The sequence below is a fragment of the Suillus bovinus genome (assembly GCF_016758785.1).
Source record: "Suillus bovinus strain UH-Sbo-P2 chromosome Unknown EDB93scaffold_20, whole genome shotgun sequence".
Classification (NCBI taxonomy): domain Eukaryota; kingdom Fungi; phylum Basidiomycota; class Agaricomycetes; order Boletales; family Suillaceae; genus Suillus; species Suillus bovinus.
In genome coordinates, this window is record NW_024542076.1 from 265691 (window position 1) to 287467 (window position 21777).

At 47.0% G+C, this 21777-nt stretch overlaps 6 protein-coding genes across 6 annotated transcripts; 3 read left to right on the plus strand and 3 right to left on the minus strand.

Annotated features, from left to right (window-relative positions):
- Positions 1-153: 153 nt before the first annotated feature.
- Positions 154-3762, minus strand: EDB93DRAFT_1140030 (NMDA receptor-regulated protein 1-domain-containing protein). The gene is made up of 15 exons (XM_041449255.1): positions 3459-3762; positions 3209-3402; positions 2951-3154; positions 2740-2902; positions 2533-2691; positions 1893-2482; positions 1705-1833; positions 1572-1651; positions 1447-1516; positions 1342-1396; positions 1192-1293; positions 934-1125; positions 781-879; positions 490-734; positions 154-433 (listed from the first exon to the last, which is right to left on the minus strand). Exons 1-15 carry the CDS (start codon positions 3589-3591, stop codon positions 239-241), a joined length of 2610 nt encoding a protein of 869 aa, XP_041308749.1. The 5' UTR covers positions 3592-3762; the 3' UTR covers positions 154-238.
- A 14-nt stretch (positions 3763-3776) lies between these two features.
- On the minus strand, positions 3777-8886 carry EDB93DRAFT_1140031 (armadillo-type protein). Its single transcript, XM_041449256.1, has 22 exons — positions 8190-8886; positions 7692-8133; positions 7496-7644; positions 7383-7447; positions 7247-7333; positions 6967-7198; positions 6842-6911; positions 6658-6791; positions 6287-6606; positions 6116-6236; positions 5897-6064; positions 5625-5833; positions 5444-5564; positions 5261-5395; positions 5160-5202; positions 4998-5103; positions 4824-4938; positions 4623-4769; positions 4483-4569; positions 4340-4428; positions 4069-4288; positions 3777-4015 (listed from the first exon to the last, which is right to left on the minus strand). Exons 1-22 carry the CDS (start codon positions 8808-8810, stop codon positions 3962-3964), a joined length of 3735 nt encoding a protein of 1244 aa, XP_041308750.1. The 5' UTR covers positions 8811-8886; the 3' UTR covers positions 3777-3961.
- Positions 8887-14150: 5264 nt separating this feature from the next.
- EDB93DRAFT_1140052 (actin) lies at positions 14151-16042 on the plus strand. Its single transcript, XM_041449257.1, has 10 exons — positions 14151-14234; positions 14298-14334; positions 14387-14392; positions 14450-14477; positions 14533-14601; positions 14652-15248; positions 15302-15373; positions 15423-15567; positions 15622-15760; positions 15814-16042. Exons 1-10 carry the CDS (start codon positions 14211-14213, stop codon positions 15822-15824), a joined length of 1128 nt encoding a protein of 375 aa, XP_041308751.1. The 5' UTR covers positions 14151-14210; the 3' UTR covers positions 15825-16042.
- Positions 16043-16175: 133 nt separating this feature from the next.
- EDB93DRAFT_1140054 (uncharacterized protein) lies at positions 16176-16689 on the minus strand. Its single transcript, XM_041449258.1, has 3 exons — positions 16626-16689; positions 16453-16544; positions 16176-16391 (listed from the first exon to the last, which is right to left on the minus strand). Exons 1-3 carry the CDS (start codon positions 16673-16675, stop codon positions 16246-16248), a joined length of 288 nt encoding a protein of 95 aa, XP_041308752.1. The 5' UTR covers positions 16676-16689; the 3' UTR covers positions 16176-16245.
- A 1838-nt stretch (positions 16690-18527) lies between these two features.
- Positions 18528-19611, plus strand: EDB93DRAFT_1249423 (uncharacterized protein; the record flags this gene model as incomplete). The annotated part of the gene is made up of 9 exons (XM_041452854.1): positions 18528-18568; positions 18624-18713; positions 18767-18789; positions 18850-18883; positions 18937-19006; positions 19063-19113; positions 19169-19241; positions 19298-19355; positions 19410-19611. The coding sequence occupies 9 exons, from the start codon at positions 18528-18530 to the stop codon at positions 19609-19611; spliced, it is 642 nt and encodes a 213-aa protein (XP_041308753.1).
- Positions 19612-20752: 1141 nt separating this feature from the next.
- EDB93DRAFT_1224976 (zinc-binding ribosomal protein) lies at positions 20753-21776 on the plus strand. Its single transcript, XM_041451202.1, has 7 exons — positions 20753-20942; positions 21001-21014; positions 21066-21096; positions 21150-21270; positions 21326-21411; positions 21464-21512; positions 21563-21776. The coding sequence occupies exons 1-7, from the start codon at positions 20833-20835 to the stop codon at positions 21563-21565; spliced, it is 414 nt and encodes a 137-aa protein (XP_041308754.1). The 5' UTR covers positions 20753-20832; the 3' UTR covers positions 21566-21776.
- The last annotated feature ends 1 nt before the right edge of the window (position 21777 follows it).

A 21777-nucleotide genomic window follows, 5' to 3' on the forward strand; every position in this document is an offset into this window, starting at 1 on the left:
GATTCGATGTGGTCCAAATTCGAGGACACTGTCAAGTTGTCAAGATATGAGAAAAAGCTGAGCGCTGAGCGGAGGACAGAACGAAAGTGATTCAACTCATCGCGCTTGAGTACTGTGTCTTCGGACACATGTTTCATGATGTCACTCTCAATGGAAGTTCCGAACAGGCTCTTTGAAAATTGAAAGAGTCTGGAGGTTTGGGTTCGAAGCAGTATGTACATAAGTGTGATATCTGTAATCATATAACAGTCTCGAGGGCCTCGCCATCAGCCGAAGACTCCCCCGACTCTGTGAAAGATCTCTGGAGAGCAGCGATCTCCTCGTCACTCCTGAACAGTGTGCTCAGCTCGAATCTGTCATTGCACGCTATCCGGAACTCCACGGCCCGTGGAGATTTCATTTCCTTCAAGTACGATAGCACCGCGAATGCAGCCTGTCCGTCATACATAAATCAGTGGCTCAGTTCAGACGGAAGGGGTGGACACGGACCTCGTGATCAAGTTGGACGGGTTCCTTCAGCACTGTGAATAATATAGAGTCAACCTCGTCTTGCGGTGCCTTCAATATTTGCGCGACTTTAGCATGTGCTACAATAGCCATCGGCGATGAAGAGTGTTTCTGGAGATACTGAGAGTTGAACAATTCAAGTGAAACCTCTGCTGGAAGCAGTGAGGCAATGGACTCAGCAAGCATTGGTCCGACCGGCGCGGAAATTGGCTCGGGCAACGAGGAGACTGGGACTCCTGTCAGATAACAGCGTGAAGTTATAATCAATCTTACCAGTGTTCCTAAGATGTGCTATCCGCGAGTGCAAATCAGGATGTTCGGAATCCAGCAAATGGGCGCGCCTGAGCATCCTAACAGCTTGCAGGTATTTCTCTGTCGCCGAATCAGACCTTTATCCCTGGCCCCAGACTTCGACGCTCGACTTACTTCGTCGAATAGCGACATCATATACTGCAAAGCAAATGTCCATATTTTGTGGCACAAGTTCCGATAGGCCCGTCAAATATTTGTCCGCGCGTTCGAGGGGGTCCTCGGCCAAGACCAGTTTCAGGCCTTCTGGATCATCGTCTGTCAAACGGGGGGGCTCGAGGCCTCTGTCCTCCGGCTGGGTGGCTGCGGCTGCGGAAAGAATGCGACTGCGTAAAGAAGACCATGCAAAGGTTACAGAATGACGTATTGATTCACCCTTTTTGCTGTTTGCACCGTCTGCTTCGGGCTGTCCCTTACGAGCAGCTTTTTTCGCCTTATTGATAGCTTTCTTGGAGGAATTCTCTGAGGCGGTTGTTTCTAGATCTGACGATCAGCTGAGGATGATGAACCAAACACATTACCCGCCTGGAGGTTGAAGACTGGGACCGAGAGTTGCGTCATCGTACAATGCAACCCATATCTTCAGAAACATCAGGAGATTGACGATATATACACATGCCAAAAACTCACTTGAACGGTGGCAACTGCTGCATGAATAAAGCTTGGATGTGACCGCACATTATCCTCCCATTTCAACATTCTGCAAAAATATATTATCAGCCCATCAAATCAAACTCATGGCGTATGATTCTGACTCGGTGTAAACATTTAGAATCGTTTTCCGTATAGAATACTGGTGAAATTCATACTGGTCTTCACGGAACGATTCGAAGACCTGTCAAGGGTCAAGCCTCCATGGCCAGAAGAAGACACAAACTAAAGGCTCACTTTCTGTATTACATAGTACTTCTTTAAAGCAAGGTTGAGTTTGCCAGCCCGTCGGTATGAATCGCCCTGCTCGACAAGGTAATGCATTGCTTGCATTTCCTCCAGATCTATTGCTGGAGGCGCCCCTCCCTAGGTCCAGAAATGGATGAACGACAAGAAGACAACTTCACGCCATGTGGCACACTCACCCTTGTGAATTTGGAAAATATGGCGTCCGCCTCATTCACCATACCAGCTCTTAGCAAGTACTTGCCTGTCTTCGTGTTAATGAACCTGTCCTGTCCATCCAGCAGACGAGCATCATTCATGGCCCTTGCAGCACCATGTGGGTCACCTGCCCGTTTGAGTGCGCGGGCGCGTGTCATATATAGCTCTGGCAGTGTCGGAGTGTGTGCTATTGCGATATCCAATATTTCCAAAGCCTGTTTGTGGCGCCCTAGATAGGAATGATGCTGTGCGAGGAGATACAGTGCCCACAAGTAAGTTGTTGGCTCAACAGAATCGCCAGTTGAGGTCGCAAAGGTTGCACGAAGCTCTTCCACGGTATCTTCAATTATTTGACGCTTGACCAAATCCCTGTACAGCGGCTTAAGGTCAGCAAAGAGGGAGGGAATCCCTTTCGTGAGCGCATTGGTCAGGTAGGGTTTGATGAGATCCTTAAATTCCTGTCCAGTAGCCACATGAAGAGCCAGGCGGCGCGAAGCGGTAGCAAACGGGACCTCAATGTAGCCACGGAGCATTTCAAGCGCTTTCTCTCGATTTTCGTCCGTGACATTAGCTGAGAAATTATCATTACACCACATGAAAGCGTGAAAAAATAGCACTCACCAAGGTCGATGCCTTGATTAGCAAGCAGCCCTTTATAATACTCGTAGCCATCAGCATTTTGGGACAGAAGCCAGCGCCAAGCAGCATCCGCCTGTTCCGTCCAATTGGTCTTTTTCTCATCATCTGCGTCGCTTTCCTTCAGCTTCGCCAATAAGCGAGCTGTAAAGAATGAGAGTGTCTCAAAAAATAAGCGATATGTAATCATACCTTTCAGCTCCGTGCTCGCCATGCGATCCAGGACAGCGCCGCCTTTGGCCCAGTCATGTGACTCGAGCATATCGACCGCGGATTGGAAGTCGCCCAGATCCTCTAGTATACGAACGTGGTACATCAACAGCTCCGAGAATTCCACATTGTGAGATCCTACGTTCTACAGACACGTTATATAGGTGAGCAGATAGAATGTAAATGCACGTACCCGAAGAAACCCTTCAATATGTTCAAGAACTTGTGCCGCATCAGCAAGGTTTCCATTAAGCTGATATGCAACCGCAAGACCGACCCAGTGATGTCGGTTGTAAGGCCGCAGGCGGAGGAGGTTATGACGTGTTTCTACCAGGCCCTCAAATTGACGCGTTTGCGTTTGAAGAACAGCAGTATCTCGCAAGATATTGAAGTTGTCCTTCATTCAAACACTGAGACACGCCAGAGCAAGTAAGTAACCAATCAAACGCACCTTATCAAACTTCAGCGCCTGGATGTACGACTTGAGTGCATCCTCGTATTTGTGTTCGCTCTTTTGGATGAGCGCCCAGACGTGCCAGCAGATGTGAGAAGATAGGTCCTTGCGCATGCCCTCTTTGACGAGATTGATGCCCTCATCACGCTGACCAAGGTGCACCAGAATCAGACCCTTCATGCACATTGTTTCTGCAGCGCTGCAAATCAGCCATGAAAGGTACGAGCGTCAGTTAAGATTGACATACCGCCATGTTCAGGATACTTTTTGAGTATTTGATCGGCTGTCTTCCTGCCCTTGGGGAGTTGTCTGTTTTCATACTGACTTAAGAGATCAGCAAATAGCTTCTTGTCCTTTTGTGCTAGAATAGGTGGTGCCATTTGCTAGTGGTGTCCAAGTCGCTAAAGACGAGCCTGTAGGGTATATGAGGTTCAGGGACGAGGCTGTTGTGTTTGCCTCACGTTGACCGCGTGAGGAGTTCGGAAGGTTTGTGTACTTGTTGTATGGAGAACGTTTGACTGTAATAAACCTCATGGACTTGTGGAAGCACTTGTGTACCGTGAGATGGACTTCGGCAAGTTCGGCATGTATATTTCAAAGACACAGCTCTACGAAGAAAGACATGTACAGCTCTGAGGAGATTACTCATGATTACGGTGTGGGGATACAAAGCAGTACACGACGAGTAAGCAAGATGGATAAAACCACAGCAATGGGCATAAGTATTAAGCAAAGTAGACAATAAAGAAATCATGACTTCCTCGCGTGATTGCCCTTCTTTTTCACCTGCTTACTGATTTTCCTCTTGAGATTAAGGTCAGACTCGACGATGAGCAGTAATGAGAAGACCAACACACCTTTGCACGCGTCCCCGCCTTACGACTTGGCTTACGATTTTGCCCTCCTTTTTTTTCGTTCGCTTCCTCGTCGCTCTCTTGTCCACTAATAGACCCGTCCTCACGTTCCGAGCTCGGCTTGGTCGGTGTATCCTCCCTATCATCTTGCTCTGAATCGTCCGAGGACGGTTCATCCTCGGATTCAGACTGGTCACTGTTCCATCGAGCTGTTTTTGCACGTCTGAACCCGCCATCAGATACGTTGGATAACTGTAAGATGGAGAACTCTCACTTGGTGGTCCCATTAACCCTGTGCCGTGACGCCTTCCTTTTTGGAGGGGATTTGGAGTCTTTGGGTTCACGGGGTTCACGCCGTTTTTCCTATCACAGAAAACGATCAGGTACAGCCCACAGCCCACAGCCCTGACAGCTTACTTTGGAAGTGCCCATGGGCTTTTGTGTTTTGGAAGATTCCAAAAGCCAGGCTGATGTTTCCTCAGGAAGATAAACAGTCTTCAGGATCTGAAAAAGGCCACCAATCAGTTTTCAAGTCAACCTATGCAAAGCGCTATGACCTTCGTGGCTGCCTCCGGATTTGGTAGTGCACGGAGAATATCCGAAGGTAGTTTCACCTTTCCCGGATAGCTCTGCAAACTCCAGGAACGTGCTTGTGCACGGGCCTTGATGAGCTCTTGTGTGAGCTCACTCATAGCGTAAAGATTCTAAAAGCATAAACATCATTAAGTATTACAGATTTGACAGAAAAAAACACGGACCTCGCTATATGTATGCGACTGTCCATCACGAACAGTCTTCGCTTTCATAGCAAGGTGGTAAAGCAGGGACACATTATCAGAAGATGCTATTAAATCCAGATAAAAGTCGATGTATCTATGTAAAATGTCAGCATCTGAAGATGCCCCATGGATTTCACAGGTAAGGTAGCTTACTTGGCCATTTCTTGCAAATTTTCATGTGCAGTCGAAAAATCAGGGTGATGCGCGAGAAGATGAAGAAAGCGGATGAATATAATCTCGAACAGGTCGACTTTGGCAGCTAAGGAAAGCCAAATTTGTCAATGACACTCGAGATGCACTACCATCAGAACTCACCTGCGGATATGTTTCGTGATGCATGTGTGACATAGGAGATGGCCTTGCAACAGTATCAGACGCAGTTACGATAATATGTGAATACATAGAACATCACTAACCCGGTTCTTTACGTCCGCCTCAGGATCATGCACGGTTAAAAAGGGTATAAGATTGTATCGTGGGGGAAGTTTGCGTGCAGTAAGGAGGGGGAAAAGCTTCATTAAGAATTCCATGCGAACATTATAGCATGGATCCTACACCAAATTAACTTGTGCAAATTGATGCAGACGGCTCAAACTCACCTGTACAGTAATGGCTAGCGAGATGAAATTTGTGTTGATGGCAGTCGCGAACTTTTCTACTACAGATAAATGCAAAAGAGATATCGCAGCCTGTAACCGCATGCGCGACTTGACCTTCGGACTGTCAGCAAACAACCGTACAGTCAGTAAATTTACCCTAATAAAGACATGGAACACTGACTCATCCATTGCGTCAGCTGAATACGAGCCAGCATGATCAAGCAGTGTTGATAGCATCTTCAAGACGGGGGTGGCAACTTCAAGAGCTGTGTCTGTAGATGCATGCGCAAGACATCGATTGCGGCACACTTTGAGAGCCAATATTCGAGCGCGAAGCCTAGGTTGCACGTCATCGTCCTCCACCCAATCGGCATCTGAGTCCATCTCGTCCTATAGCATCACATATGAATAAGTCATTGTCTTTCAGGCATACAGAATGATAGCAGCACGCACGGGATCCGCTGGACTAGGTACCATGAGCAACTTTTTGACGAGAAAGGCCATCAAGACGTCACTCTTACGCTCAAACGCATCGGGCGCCAACCGAGCAAATTGGGCAAGAACGGCGGTGTGTGCAACAAGCAGATCGGGCTCTGCTGTTGACAACTTCCTCGCTATTGACTAAAAGACCTAGGATGAACGCTTAGTCAGAATCAAATCCGGCAAGCTCACCTCCACAGCTTCGGCGCACAAGTCGTCATGTTCTTTGGAGGCTACCAATATTCGGGCAGCGAACTTCGCCACGCGAGCATTTGAACCCAAAACATAACGCATTACACGTTCCAGTGTTCGTCTGTCCAACATTAAGCGCCATAACGAGCAGACAACGAAGGCACAACTCACTTATCATTGACTGCTAACGCTTCATCACTCTGTGAAACTGCTGCGAGTGCTTGCATACCTACTTCCACGAGTCGTACGTTCTTTTCGTCCGCAATCGCCTTTGTCAGTTCGCTGGTGTGAGGCTTGTACAGAGCAGGGCAGTGTTTTGAGATGTATGTCAAGAGCGTTTGCGCATGCTTCGAGTCTGCTCTCTGCACACGCTTAATCAAGGTTGGAATAGATGACTGGTTAACTATGCGAAGTGTTGCCCGTCGAAGGAACACAGTCATAGTGCCTAGAATGGATTCTGAACTCGACTCAATCCGACGAAGGAACTCATTCTTCCTGCAGGGTGAGCACGGAATCTAAATCTGAGCACAGCAGATACTTACGGATGCTTTCACAAGTCCTTTGAGATCTGTCTGGGTATCCAAGCACGTCTTAAGCAACTTATAAGACCTGTTCTCGTTTGCCTTCGCAAATGCATGCAGGTCCTCTGCTGCTTTTTGAGGATCCCCAAATTGTCCTGCAGCGAGATCAAGTATGTGGTGGCGAACATGAAGTAACAACGCTTACGAGAAATGTGTCGAATGACGTTGTTGAGTCGCTGTTTGACAGCGTCCTCATCCTCGTCGATGACACCGCCCTAATTCAAGTGGAAGATGGAGGTCAGGCACATTACAGCCAAGGCCGGAACCCACATTATGTTGTATACAACTTTGGAGATATAACTCGTACGGTGAGGGCCTGCTGCCCTTGATGCTACTTAAAAGGAGGACAGCATTGACCCCCCGATCGTCGAGGTAACCCATTGTGTTCAGCAGTCGATCGGTCCATGCAACCTCATTTACATCAACGTTCTTTGATGTCGACGCTGAGGAACCAGAAGGGAACGGGAATACAAAGTCTGCAATAACCTGCTCTGCTGCAAGCCTGCAAACAATGAAAACACGAAATACAGCGAACAAGCATAAGTTGTACCTTGCCTCCTGTGTAGAGTTGGAGATATGAAGAATCTCATTTGGAATCCAGGAGAAGTGTTTGATCGCTGCTGGATCGTTGTTCTCGCTATCGATGGAGTCAAGGGCTTGGCAACAATGAAGAAGAAAACCAATACATTTCTGGATATGCAGCGCTGTAGAGTTTGCCGAGGCTGTTGAGCGCCTCTACTCGCACTGAATTCTGAAATGTCGCTTAACTAAATCACTGGAACAAATGCGTATTACACACCTTTTTGTCCATGCCACGACCAGCGATAGAACGTAGCTGATCCTCGGAAACATAGTGCAATACAGTTTCATAGTCTAACTGCGAATACACTTTGCAAACTGCCGCACGCACTTTTTCGTCGGGATCGAGTAACTTGAGCCTCATTAGCTCTACTTGCATGTGAGCATAAATCTACGACGAGGAGGAGGGGCCTCACCATCTACAGTTTCCCGGTGATCGTGCAAATTCACCAGAAGACCCTTAGCGCTCTCCACAAGCTTCAACCGCACTGCCGCACTTTTGTCGTTCTTCCGCATCAACCACACATTCCACGTTGTAGGGTATTTCTTAACAAGCTCTGCCCCACCCTTTTCTGAAAACATTTCACCGAGTGCCTGGGTGGCAATCAGACGCACTTGCACCTCTTCCACACGAAGCTCCTCCTCGAGTTGCGGAATAACGCTGTGCAACAAAGATGGACAGGACCTGCTCAGTTGCTTCACTAGTTCATGTGCCTTCCGTATCTCCTCAAAGTTGGACTCGGAGTCTGATTCATGGGAGTGCGCGACGATGATGTCCGTGAAATATTGACAGACGTGCCGCTGGAGCTTATCCGCTGTGGAGTTACAAACTTGAACGGCAAGGCGGTATGCAGGTTGCTGAGAAAGTAAAATATCAGCAAAGGTAGGAATGAGACGGGCGGTGTGATGATTACCGCGTCGTTGGCCATGAACTGCGCCATGACAGTCTCCAATACCTCGGACGGAAGCGCTTGACACTCGTCGATGAGTGCGACGAGGATATCGGCAATAAATATTTCGATTTTCTTTGCAAGGTCTCGCCGTACAAGGCCAAAAAAGTCGCGAAATATGTCGACCATAAGCTCTTCGGCATGTGGTAGATCGCAGACGAGGACAACGCTCTTCACTGTCGATAGGGACTCAAGGAGGTGAAAGTATTCGTTGTAGTATGATGCTTCTGCGCCCCTCAAGCCTGTTGATAGTTGTCTGAAAAAGAATTGGAATATGTCCCTGAGTTCGGTATGGGTATAAGGGGCATCGGGCGCGTATAGCCTGAGTATGTCGGCTAGACAGCATGCTGCGTAGGCCTTGACGCCTCTGTCTTTGTGTAGTAAAATGGAGGTGTTTACGAGCTGGGTGCGGACGGTGGATAGTGAATTCACGTCGACGAGCTCCTGGTCAAGTTCGGCAAGCTCGGTGTGGAGAGCTTTGAGTTTCTTGAGGAGCGCGTCTGTTGCAAGGCCTTTTCCTACAATTTTTTCGTTAAAAGCAAGTCGCTTTGGTGCAGAGTTCCCTGCACGTGTCTGTGCCACCATTTGGTCGACGACGATGAGATTATCTTGTAACTTGAAAATATGACAACCAGACTCATCTCAGAGTGCGTCCTTGCTGGGACCAGTGTTCATTACGTAAGCGGATGTTCTTTGTCTTCCCTGTGTCCGGCGGTTACGCGGTTATTCCTGGACTTCAATATGTACCCTCTGGCTTACTGCGGCTACAGTACTTGATATCGGTACTACGTTGACACCAGCAGTTCGAGGCAAACGCTGATAAGGCAAAACATTCTGGATGTGTCACATGTGTTGGCTTTGCCCAACCCCATCATGCGCTATTCTTCAAGTTCCACGTGGTTCATGATGTACTTTCGAACCCACCCATGGAGGACGAATTCCCGAGCCAGATATATGGACTTGGGAAGACTAGTAAGATAAGGAGTTATGGAAATCATTTATTTTTCTCTTCAGAAAACATTGTTTAATTACAGTAATCAGACTTGCTGTTTCTCCCGGTTTTCTCGTCGCCGATCATGATGCAGTGCCAAACACCGTCGTTATCCTGTCTACGCATGACACAGCTCAGCGCTAGCAGTACTAGTGTGTCTGGTCACTGAGTACTACTCAATTCTCTCGGTTTCAATAAGGGTCACTTACCACTAATCAGATATTTCGACTTGGACTCCAAGAGGCATCTAGTAGTAGTAGTTTACTTTTTTCCTGCTCCACTATGCACAGTCACAACTAATGAAAAATACATTTTCTTCCAGCGAAGACGAAACATGGCGTGCATACGGTGCTAGCAATCTTGACTTTCGGACGCAATCACCTTACCAACAGAGGCCCTTCTGGTACGTCGTTACCTTATTGGATGGTAGAAAGAAAAGCTCTCGATACCATGAAGAATCTACAAGACGAGCAGTAATGACGATATACCGTGATATCACACCCTCAATCTCTACTCTTGAGCTGCTGATGGCTATGGCATTTTCATCTAATTGGGTTTTACATCATCATTTCATAGGTGCAGATAACGTACCTGGATCTAAGGATGGTGCATCATTCAGGTAAGGGAAGTCTCCTTAATCATTGAAAGATGAAGAAAGAGCTCACACTGCCGGTCACCAGTCATCTTCCATCTCTGCCAGATTGAACGGCGGTGTTGTACATTGAAGCTATTTATCCCGATCCAAGTGACATGAAAACGAGCTAGAAGTGGGAATATCTCTGGCGGATTACGAATGGCCTTCACATTGTATTCAACTTGCTACATCTAAGCGTTGCAGGTGTCTCATACAACTGCGCCCACCCGAACACCCTTCTGGTGGTAGGCATCAGGTGTGATCAGATGGTCCGTCTCGTCCAGTTGTGATGGTCTTCATGATGATTTTTCTGTGATCCTTCATATGCCTGGAAACCTGCTCCTGTCAACTTGATATCTATATCTTTATCCCGAGTCATCCGAGTCAGAGGAATTGCGACATCCATGTCTGTATTGTGACTATTCCCTGCATGTAGTCCTTCGTCATCGCTTTTTTGGGATACCATAAAGGAACATTTGTCAACGTTTATGTTTCCTGACACGGTTAGGCTGAGGTTGATAGCAACTCAGCCCTTCATAGCAGGTGCTGCACTGGCGGGGCTGCCTTTCGACCGTCCGATGTCTCGCACAAGTTACCATGACCGTTGTACATCCCCATCATGATCCGCCGGGCGTCATTGCACTGCCATGAAATTCAACAAGTTGCTGATCTCAGCATTATGGTTCAACGTTCAATTCAATTTGAAGGATGCCGTGTCGCAAGCAGCCTCACATGACGACTTATTCAGGGAGGTATTGCAAAACCATCATATTCAGAAACGAAACGAAACGAAAGTGCCAAGGCGAACACAGCCTAGCATACTACACTCCCCAGTCATTTGACTTCACAACGCACAATCGCCTATGGCTGCGCCCATGTCTTTTGACATAAGTCAGGATTCGACAGGTTAGCCCCGGTAAGTGTGGGAATGCACAGGAATGTATTGAATGCAGATCACCATGGAGTTAATATCGATTATTGATTGAGATTTTGACTCATCAGCGGCTGCAAATCTGACAAAATGCCGCCCACGCCCTGCCAGTGGATGGTGGTATAACTACAGCCCGAGGAAATGACAAGTTCCCCAATCCTAACATGACCTACGTCTCGAATGATCCCGTCTGGTGGCCCTACATCAAATGGTGTTATATATTGAATTATTTTATAGGTTCGTGGAAAGCAAGGAGGATGATCTCACTTGGGGACTAATCTCGTTTTCTTTGACTGTATTAGTTGCATCATCTACTGCAGTGATATACGACTGGGGTGAGCAAGATCATGATAATACTTTGCGAGGGGATTATTGATATTGATATCTATTTCAAGTATTGACATTTGCACAAGAGGCCAGTTAATGTTATTTTCCGAGTCGATGCAGCGATCTCATCGAGAATACTTGAACAGTTCAATTTGATCTGGGTGAGCAAAATCCAATTTCAGAAGCGCAGCAAGGTAATGCAGTTGGTTCGGAGCAGAGGCGACGCTGGTCTCTCATGACTGTTCTCTATGTTTGTGTAAGTATCATATGCTATATCTGTGGTTGCCAAGTCGTGCTAACTCCAACATGGGCTAGATTCGCTGCATCGGAATACTATATTCCATGTACGTTGCGATGCTAACTATATTACACTACACTGTGCTAATGAGCCATCTCACAACCAGCGTCTACATAGTCGGTATGTGTCGAGTCAAATATGTTCGTTTCTTCTGACTAGTGGCATGCAGTGAATCTCCCATTCTCGATCACAGATTTGGTGGGTACTACTTTTCACCGCTGCTATGCCCAGTCAAGTACCAATGCACTCCTACATAGGAGTGAGTGATATTTCAGCCGACTTGTTTGTTCAACATAACGACTGTAACAGCTGTAAGTTTATGAGAAGTATCAAATCACTAGTGCGGATCGCTCAGTGAGTTTTCCAGGCTATATCTTTTTTTTCATGCAAGTATGGATACCAGTCGTCGTCAATGCCATGCTAGGGGGTGAGCTCCGCTGGATCCTTCATTCATGTTTAACTGACTGAAATGCCATTCAAGTCATCATGATGACTCGGATCCGTGCCATGTATCAGGGATCCAAAAACATGTTTATCTTCCTCGGTGTAGTCTTACTGACATGCACAATCGCCACCGCGGTTATGACGGGAATAGGAAACATCAAAGCTTCAGCGGGTGAGTTTCAATTACAGATGAAAGCCTTCAGCACATGAAACTCATGCACTAATCCCAGAGGAGGTTGTCCTTTCCGGCAACCGTATGTGTCTGAGTCTCGGCATCAGTGACACACTGAATCAGGAGATCTTCATACCCACCCTTCTATGGGAGATCATTGCATTATTACTCGCTATCAGGATTTTTATCAAACATATCCGTGAACTACAACAATCAAAATCAGAATCAACCATTAGAGACTATTTTACAGCGCTGATAAGAAGTCATCTGCCATACTTCGTAGGGTGAGTCCGGTAATCTGTGAGTTATTATCTTGTTTCACTGAAGCTTCGTGTATGCTAGCTTTGTTGCTGTGACTTGCTTCAACCTTGGCACACTATCTCCCGTTTCGGTGCGACGATGTGCTACTGCATTTGACCACTTGCTGATCACCCATCATTTCCACAGGACCCAATTACCACGGGATCTGGCATTTATTATGGCATATTCCAAATCGCCCAGTTTGTGCAGATGTTTGTGCTGGGACCACGTCTTATCCTTAGCATCCGGGATTATCACGCTGAGCTGATAAAAGAATCTGAGGAAGGAACTGGCTTGACTTCAATCGCTTTTCAGGAGTGCGGACACATGTCAACCAGCGGAAGCATGTAATACGGGAGATGTGCAGGGGGCATATCTGGTAATTCCGAAGTTTAACAATTTGGACAAGTCGATGCCAAATTGCGTCAGAACTGGAGCTGATTGTCCAATGATACATGTACAGTTGTATTTCATCTTTCGCAACGGCGATGCATGCGAGTTGCAGGTTCATTTTTCGGCCAACTGCGACAAGACACCTGACGTATAAGTAGAACGTGACAGGTGCGACGGGTTCGGAATCTCCATGAGTGTAGCCTTCACATCTGGTACTTTGAAGGTGGTATTATCTTCTTATTTCTTCACAACAAGACTTTGTTGTCCGACTTGAATGCACGAATAGTCTTCACCGTCACCTACGCCACAGTCAGGACAAGGAAGTGCAGGCCTGGATGCACCCACAGGGCTTCACTAAATTGTACTATCAAATTTCGTTGCCACCTACACTAGTTCGTAAGGCGTGTCTCGTGAGAAGAGCTGAGCATTGAGATTCGCCGGCTCGGATTTCTTGATCGCGATAGGTTCGCTAGCAGACGGTGGAGCATATCTTCAAAACCTTAAGAACAGATTGCGAGGATGAAAAAGACACAGAGCAGCGTTGCCGAAGAGGTGAGGGTCAAAGTCAATGATGGATGGATTGTGGAGGATTCAGCAGGATTAATACCGGGAGCAACATTGGGTCTTGGCGCAGGGAGCTACTCGAGCTAGTACGTTGGCGAGGTGGCAGGCTGCCCAAACCTTGACGCCTCTCAGGCTGTTCTTGTGTAGTGGAATGGAAGTGTTCATGAGCTGGGTGCTTCATCTGCGGACGGACTCTGATAGCTCAAGCCTGGTCGGGTTGGGTAAGCTCGGTGTGGAGAGCTTAAAGCTTGAGGAGCGTGTCAAAGCCTTTTCTTAGGAATTCGTCATTGAAAGCGAGTCATTTGTGCAGGGTTCCTCCATACACTGAACCACCGCGACGATGATGAGATGGTGTGCTTTCAACCTGAAAACTTGAAGATCCCTAGTGTTCTTACGTAATGCCACTTAATCGGATTTCGCTGGCCAGCTTGCCTTGTTAAACTGAAGCTGATCATCAATGGCACTAGGGATCGTACTGTGATGCTCATTCACAATACATATGATGGACTGACTTACTGTTCTACATGTAATGCTAAATATATCTTTCTCTGTCTCGAGCTTCCAACGAGCACTTATTGAATTTGGACTGATCCAGTCAAATATCATGTCAAAAATGGTAGCGGTAAAAACACGATGATGGTGCCGGTTATTGCGACCTTCAAGGTTGAAGCGATTGAATCAAATGCGCTTTTTACACCTGGGATCCCTAGACTACTCCCTACCTCAACGTTAACTGGCTTTTTGTCTGGATATCCTTGCCTGATGTGACTTAGCCTATGTGCATACGGCGGCACAGACTGCACACACTGGTGGCACTGCCTTGTGTGATTCAGAAATCTGAGTTTGAAATGCACACTCCGCTTGTGATGCGCTTGTCCACCTCAACTTAGAACCTCCATCACCCACCAGTCTACTACACAACTAATTCACCATGGAAGAAGAAGTAGCTGCCCTCGTATGTTTAATCCCATCGTAGTTTTTAGCCCCGTACAAAACGCTCAATTTCTTGCGTCGTCAGGTCATCGATAATGGATCCGGAATGTGCAAGGCTGGCTGTTAGTTTCTCTTCGATCTACGTGTTTCACCATCTGATAAGCATCTTCGCAGTTGCTGGTAATTCAAGGCCGCTATTCGGGCTATGATGATACAAAACTAATCGCATCTCATTAGGTGACGATGCTCCCCGCGCCGTCTTCCCGTACGTTTAGATCGTATATCATCACCAGTGATTCAGCACTCACACAGACTTACAGCTCCATAGTTGGTCGTCCGCGTCACCAGGGTGTCATGGTCGGCATGGGCCAGAAGGACTCTTATGTTGGGTAAGCCTTGGCGATCTCATTCAAGCTTTCACTTAATTTAATCCACGCAGTGATGAGGCTCAGTCCAAACGTGGTATCTTGACCCTAAAGTACCCTATCGAGCACGGTATCGTCACGAACTGGGATGACATGGAGAAGATCTGGCATCACACATTCTATAATGAGCTTCGTGTGGCCCCGGAGGAGCACCCCGTCTTACTCACTGAGGCTCCCCTCAACCCCAAAGCTAACCGTGAAAAGATGACTCAAATCATGTTCGAGACGTTTAATGCACCAGCATTCTATGTCGCCATTCAAGCCGTCCTATCATTGTACGCGTCTGGTCGTACCACTGGTATTGTCATGGACTCTGGTGACGGTGTCACCCACACGGTTCCTATCTACGAAGGTTTTGCTCTGCCTCATGCTATCCTCCGTCTCGACCTTGCTGGTCGTGATCTTACCGACTACCTGATCAAAAACTTGATTGAACGCGGTTACTCATTCACGACGACTGCAGAGCGTGAAATCGTTCGTGACATCAAGGAGAAGTTGTGCTACGTCGCCCTCGATTTTGAGCAGGAGATGCAGACTGCCGCTCAGTCATCGGCGCTTGAGAAGAGCTACGAGCTGCCTGATGGTCAAGTCATCACCATCGGGAACGAGCGGTAAGTTGATTTTACGCTGATTACTGCGCTGTCTTAACTTATAAAATCACAAGATTCCGTGCACCTGAGGCTCTCTTCCAGCCTGCATTCCTTGGTCTCGAAGCTGCTGGTATCCATGAGACCACGTAAGAGATCATTTACAAAGAGACGCGACGTGATTTACCCTCGTCCCAGGTACAACTCGATCTTCAAGTGCGATCTTGATATTCGTCGCGACTTGTATGGAAATGTTGTGTTGTCTGGTGGTACTACGATGTTCCCTGGTATTGCCGACCGTATGCAGAAGGAGTTGACATCACTCTCGCCTTCGAGCATGAAGGTTCGTCTCAATATTTTTGTACAGTCGTAATTCTCATTCGTGGACGCTTGATAGGTCAAGATCGTCGCTCCACCTGAGCGGAAATACTCTGTCTGGATCGGTGGCTCTATCCTCGCTTCGTTGTCCACTTTCCAGAACTTGTGGTGTTCAAAGCAGGAGTACGATGAGTCAGGTCCTGGTATCGTTCATCGCAGTACGTGTCTCTCGTTCTATGACTATGCTGCTTCTCAATTACCTCCGCAACAGAGTGCTTCTAATGTAATAAATGAAGTGGCCGCGTGTACGATGTACTAGACTAACATTGCTATTGATTCCTAGTAACACTTTTCAGACATCGGCTGGAGGAGTACTGTTGGTAGATACGATACGTATTTGGAGGAAAACCCGTTTATCCTTTCTGCAGACGGTAGTCAATTTCGTAATAAAAGTGAAAGTTGAATTATGATTTGAATGACATAGTATGCTTCAGGTTGGATCTGGAAGCGCTGCAGCATAGCATCCTTGAGGCAGACATGTCTGATAAACTTCCAATAGTTTGTGTCTTGCAACAAGCCGTGGTCTGGGCCTCAGCGACCGGTGGGACTGAATCCCTTTGCATGAAGCGAAGGTGAACGGAAAGAATGCATGCATTGAAAGTGCCTAGAAGCCTGAGTATGACACGGTGGATAATGACGCATTTCATCGCTCCTTCTTGGATTCTGACAACTTTTTCTCCTCTACTTCCTTGAATGATTGCTTGTCTTCCATCAAAGAAATGACAATGTACGCAATGAGGACAATGTTGGCCGCGCATATAGCGGTGATCGCAGCATAGTTGGAATTGCCTTGAAAAGAAAAATATTGGTACACAAACTCGTGACTGCATCCTAAACGCAGTAGACGTACCAGACCAAACATATTTTTCTGTGAAGAAGTACGATGAAATTGGTAGGATGGCGAGAGTGGCAGCGAAAAAGAGGAGTTTCATGAGCGCCGCCCTTTGACATCACCAATGGGATTTCGGGATACGATAGACGAGTGAGTGATATTTTTGTTTAAGCCATCTTATGAAGACAAACCTGGTGGCTGCCTGCTCTGAGGCCTGTGCTGCTGTGACCTGAATGCTCATGCTCAATCGAATAAGGAGGTAAGTTATGAATACATGATGAATATTTTATTTGGCCATATACGCTCACATAAGCAATAGTCACGTGCATCTTTGATAGTTTACGTTTAACGCCTAGCGCCTAGTCTGACCGTGTAGATTCTTAGAACGAAGAGCCCATCTGTTTTGTTCTCTTTATTATGAGTCTGACTTAGTGCGTGGAGGAGATCAAAGTTCTTGCAAAGGTCTGGAACGTCACTCTCCTGGCCATTCCAATTTAGTTGACCTAGTTTCCTCACTGGTTCTGTGCCAGTATGTTTGATGTTTATTCTAGAGTGGACTCATACTCCCTAGTAAGCTTTTTTGATTTGTTTTTATCACTCTCATCGCTCATATAGGTCAAGTAGAAGCCAATCGACCCTCTCGCATCTTCTTGCACTTCTTCCTGTGTACGCCCTCAGTCTCCCTCAGGCTGTGCCTCTCGCACCTTTCATTTCCGCAACCTACCGGTACCTTCCTGCACCCCTTTTCCGTGTCCCAAAACTCCCTTACAGCTCATACCCTGAGGTAAGCTCTTTGTTCTTTATTTTGCATAACATTCGTAGTAGAAATATAACCTATCTGGGATTGTGCTGTCATGATCTCTTGCAACTTACCCCAAACTTCCTGCCCGGAGGCTCTTGTGACCACTCTCATACTCGTGACCTCCGATCAGCTCTCACTATATTCTTGTGGTTCATAGCCCACTGGCATGTGCATAGCACTGATTTTACAATGCATCCTTTTCATGCTTCAAATTTGTAGTGAGTACTACGTATGGTACTCTAGATGGTTATGCGTATTGAACGTGCTACTAGGAAAATTCAATAATAATATTTCGACAAAACGCAGGCTGTGGATGAGGACATCGTTTTCAATCTAATTCTGTGCTCTAAAGTCCGCTGTCAAATGTAAGTGTTTTGCAAGTCCGCATGTCAAACACACCTTCCGTAATGTTCATTTGATTCATTTCAGCGCTTTTGCTGACGAAGGTTTGTCTATTGATGGGATGTTATCTACAATCAGCTGACCATGCGAACTTTGCGAAGTGAGTGCCTTGAACGTTCTGCAACTCGGCGGAGTTGAGGTTGTGCCGTCGGTTGAATTTTTAAACGCTGGCAGGTTCAGTGTCTCGTAGCTCGTTTGATTGAACTTTGACTTTGACAGTTGATTCGCCCAAGACTCGGACTCAACGTCAAACCGAGCCCGGGACCAGTACTATAGGCTATAGGTGCAGTCGGACGTCCCCGAAATGACCATGGCCCATGGGCTATTGTTTTCGTATACGTACTTGCGACCGTTATCGTGACACAACTCCATACAGGTATAGGCCGACTGTTTTGATCCTAACGTCGTCTACCTTAGCCTGAGTAGGCAGATCATATCCCACTGCTCTGTCCTACTCGGTACTGATATTTATCTACAGACTGCACACGTCACGTTTTCAAAGGAGCACAAATAGAAGGTATGAAGAATAGCCAGCAGCAGCTACAAACCTCCCATTGGCAGCGCGTAACTTGAACTTCCCTCCAGGGTTCCGGGAATGGGTTTGTGGAGAAGCCGGTTATCTGGAAAGTCAAGGGTCATCATGTGCCCCGCTGTCTAGTAAGTCAGGGGCCATCATGTGCTACCGCCTTGTCGCATATCAGGGTCTCCAGCGGCAGGTACAGAGGCACGAAGGAGACGCTGGCTAACTCGCAAACTAAGAAATGGGGTACAGCATATGCAGTCCAAAACATATAAAAGCCTCTTTGCTGAGACTCTAACTGCAGAACTCGAGCTCTTCAGTCTACACTTCATCTCAACTAGTGCACTTTGTGTTTAACAATCTGAAACAATGTCACCCCGGCCCTTCGTCAGGAATTTGACCTTCCAGTCGTGAGTGTCTGCGATCTCACTCTGCATAACTTTTCACCTCGCCGTCATTGCACAGCAACAACCTTGGCAAGGAGGTAACGATCATGCTCGCTTGGAGTCCCAGCGTGGAGGGGCTCTACGAGGACGTCTTCCCTATAGTTTGGAAGTAAGTGCGCCTACTTCGACCGGGGACGATTTGAAACCTTACTATTTTTTCAGGGTCACTAAATTCGGGAAGGAGGGTGCGTGTTCTTATTCTTTTGCTTCCAAGTCGCCAACTTACATATGACCCCTATTTCCAGGTCCATACAGGGCTACCGCGACCTACACGTCCCAGTAAGATGATCGACGAGAACGATGGCATTGGAAGTCGCTTATGAATTGTACAGACTTGCTTTCTCCAGAGCCCAGGTCGAGGGCGGGAAGGTCATCAGCGCTGCAACCTCCGTCAATATCAATGTGAGCGACTCTGATCCACTCTGAAATTGCTAGCACCAACCTAAGCTATGATGCAGAACGGCGAGAAAACAATTCTGACAGAAGCCAATGATGTTTATCATTTCTCTGTAAGTCTGGCTTCTGTTGATATTTATTTCGACCACCGATGAATACCTGGTGCAGCCCCCTCAGGCGGGAAACCCTGGCATCCTGCAGGCCCTGAACCACACTGGGTCTATTCAAGAAATGGCAGTCGGTTTGTGATCACTATCGTCTCCTCTTTCTTTACCTGAGTTTATTGTCCACTCCCAGGCTTTGTGAACAGAGGAGACATTATGCCCACGCCCGTACTCTACTTCAAGGACGTTGGGTATGTTAACTTTCTTGTATTTCTCCTTCAGAGCGTTTACAATATACAATGCAGAGATAGCAGTCGGGTCACGGCGAAGTACACTCCGGTCCTGCGTGCCTACATCACGTCTGACTATGAAGAGACCGCAATCTTACGAGGTCAAGTCGACACTCCTGCGATCTGGTCGCAGGACCTCACTGCGCTTGCTCAGAACACGACTTGGAACCTCGCCCGCGACCCGAACACTGGACGTTACACGATCACCCATGCTTAATGGAAGAATGCGACATCGTCGGGCCTGAATATCTGTTCTATAAAGTCTGCGTCTCGATGTTTGCTCTTCTTCCATATGTCTTCATTCAAACCAATAGCCTCACTGAGTTGTTTGTCCTTTTTTTTTATTGTAAGATTGCTTGTCTGTCATGTATTTCGCAAGAGTTGAGACTCAGAATTGTACCGTTTTTAATGGGGCTTTATCTGTGTTTGAAGTCTTGCATTTCGTTATTTTTTTAAAGTTACAATGTTTACAAGGCAATCGATACTGTCTGGTCCCAAGCTGACGACCATATATCGCAACAGTTAAGCCCACATATGAATAAGAGGTTCTACAGACACTACTAAAACTCACTGTTGGTTTTATGCGGGTTGAAACCGTGACCTTGTGGTTTGAAGGCCAGCGATCGCTGGGTGTAAGGTTCGGAGGCATGGCCGCTGAGTCCACCCCCCAAGCTGAGCATGTTGACCTATCGAAATAATCGAATATCAAATGGAGCATTAATAATGTCAATGCATCGTTTAGCACCTTCGTCTATCATCTCTTCGTCGCTATCAGGCTCATTTTCGCCAAACTTCCTTTCGCCTCTCGAGCCTCAAACTGATTGGTCTTCTTTTTCATTCTTCTGCGAGCTTCCCGATGGTTCGCACCTATGTTATTCCTTGTATTCAGCGACTCTGACTGTAATAAAATGAGACCGAGTCCCCCGAGCACGAAGCTGGGGGACTCCGCTTGCCCTAAACATGAAACCTCCCACCTAAGCGTAGATTGATTCACCACCTGATAGTGGTTGGTCACAATGCATACAGCCTCATGTGGGATTTAGAGATCGTAGTTATTGAACAATGAGAGGAGTTGTAACGCAAGGTCCTCCTTCGTCTGGAATTTTGTGCTGCCAAGATAATTACTAGCAGTTCTAGGTTAGACAAGTCGTTGCTCACCACTAACGCTCAAGTTCATTGCCACCATTGTATATTCGGGACCATAACAACTCGATCATGGGAAAAATTCCAGACAAGGTAGTGTCACCTGTTGTAACATCTAGGCGGTGTCGACCCCATGGATAGTTCCGCGTTACAGGAATGAGGCAGAAAAACCTGTTCTATCATCGCTAATTATATAGCATGACTGGCACCAGACTACTGGGAGACGCGTGAGGTCATCGTGACACGGCTATATTGGGTACCATTGACTTTCGGAATTCTCCTGAACCTTAATTGTATGAACTGCATAGTACCGGCGATTGCCGTACACGGAAATCTACGCTATACTATCATCGACCTCAAGCCCCAGACATCGCCGACGCCGACAACCATGGTCAACATCCCCAAGTGCGTTGTTAGTCCCATTCGCTAATTTTGGGATCACTGACGAATTGCTGCTAAAAAGGACTCGCCGGACTTGTGAGTACCTGTTCTTGTCATGAATTCGGAAAAGTTAATGGTTGTGTATAGACTGCAAGGGCAAGACGTGCAAGAAGCACACGTATGTTCCTTGTTTGAGCTTATGGGATCAGGACCGCTGAGAACGCTATGCAGGCCCCACAAAGTGACACAGTACAAAAAGGGCAAAGATTCGCTGTTCGCCCAAGGAAAGCGTCGTTACGACCGTAAGCAATCAGGGTACGGTGGTCAGACAAAACCCGTCTTCCACAAGAAGGTACGTTTTGTGGTGCAGGAGCATGTAATCCTGCTTATTGGGTTTGGGGATGTAGGCCAAGACGACGAAGAAGGTCGTGTTGCGGTTGGAGTGCACGGTGTGCAAGTACAAGATGCAGCTTTCGTTGAAGCGTTGCAAACAGTACGTCTCTATTATATTCACCTCATGTACAGACCTGAATTGTCTCCTAAAGCTTCGAACTTGGTGGTGAGAAAAAGACAAAGGGTGCTGCGCTCCAATTCGTACGTCGCTCTACTTCTCATTAGATTCTTGGAGCTGATAGTAACTGTAGTGAGCGCCTTGGAGTCGTTTCATATTTTTGTTTTCCACTGCTATGTATCCTCAAGTACATTATGACATGACATGCATATCATCTTACGTGTGATTGGTCTCGGGTGATGTACCTTGACTAATGCGACTAGCCTATCAAGTTTTAGTGCAAGTGTTCGCCGAGTGTGAAGATATATACGACGCCCTCGCAACCACAGTTAATAGCCGCCCATTTTA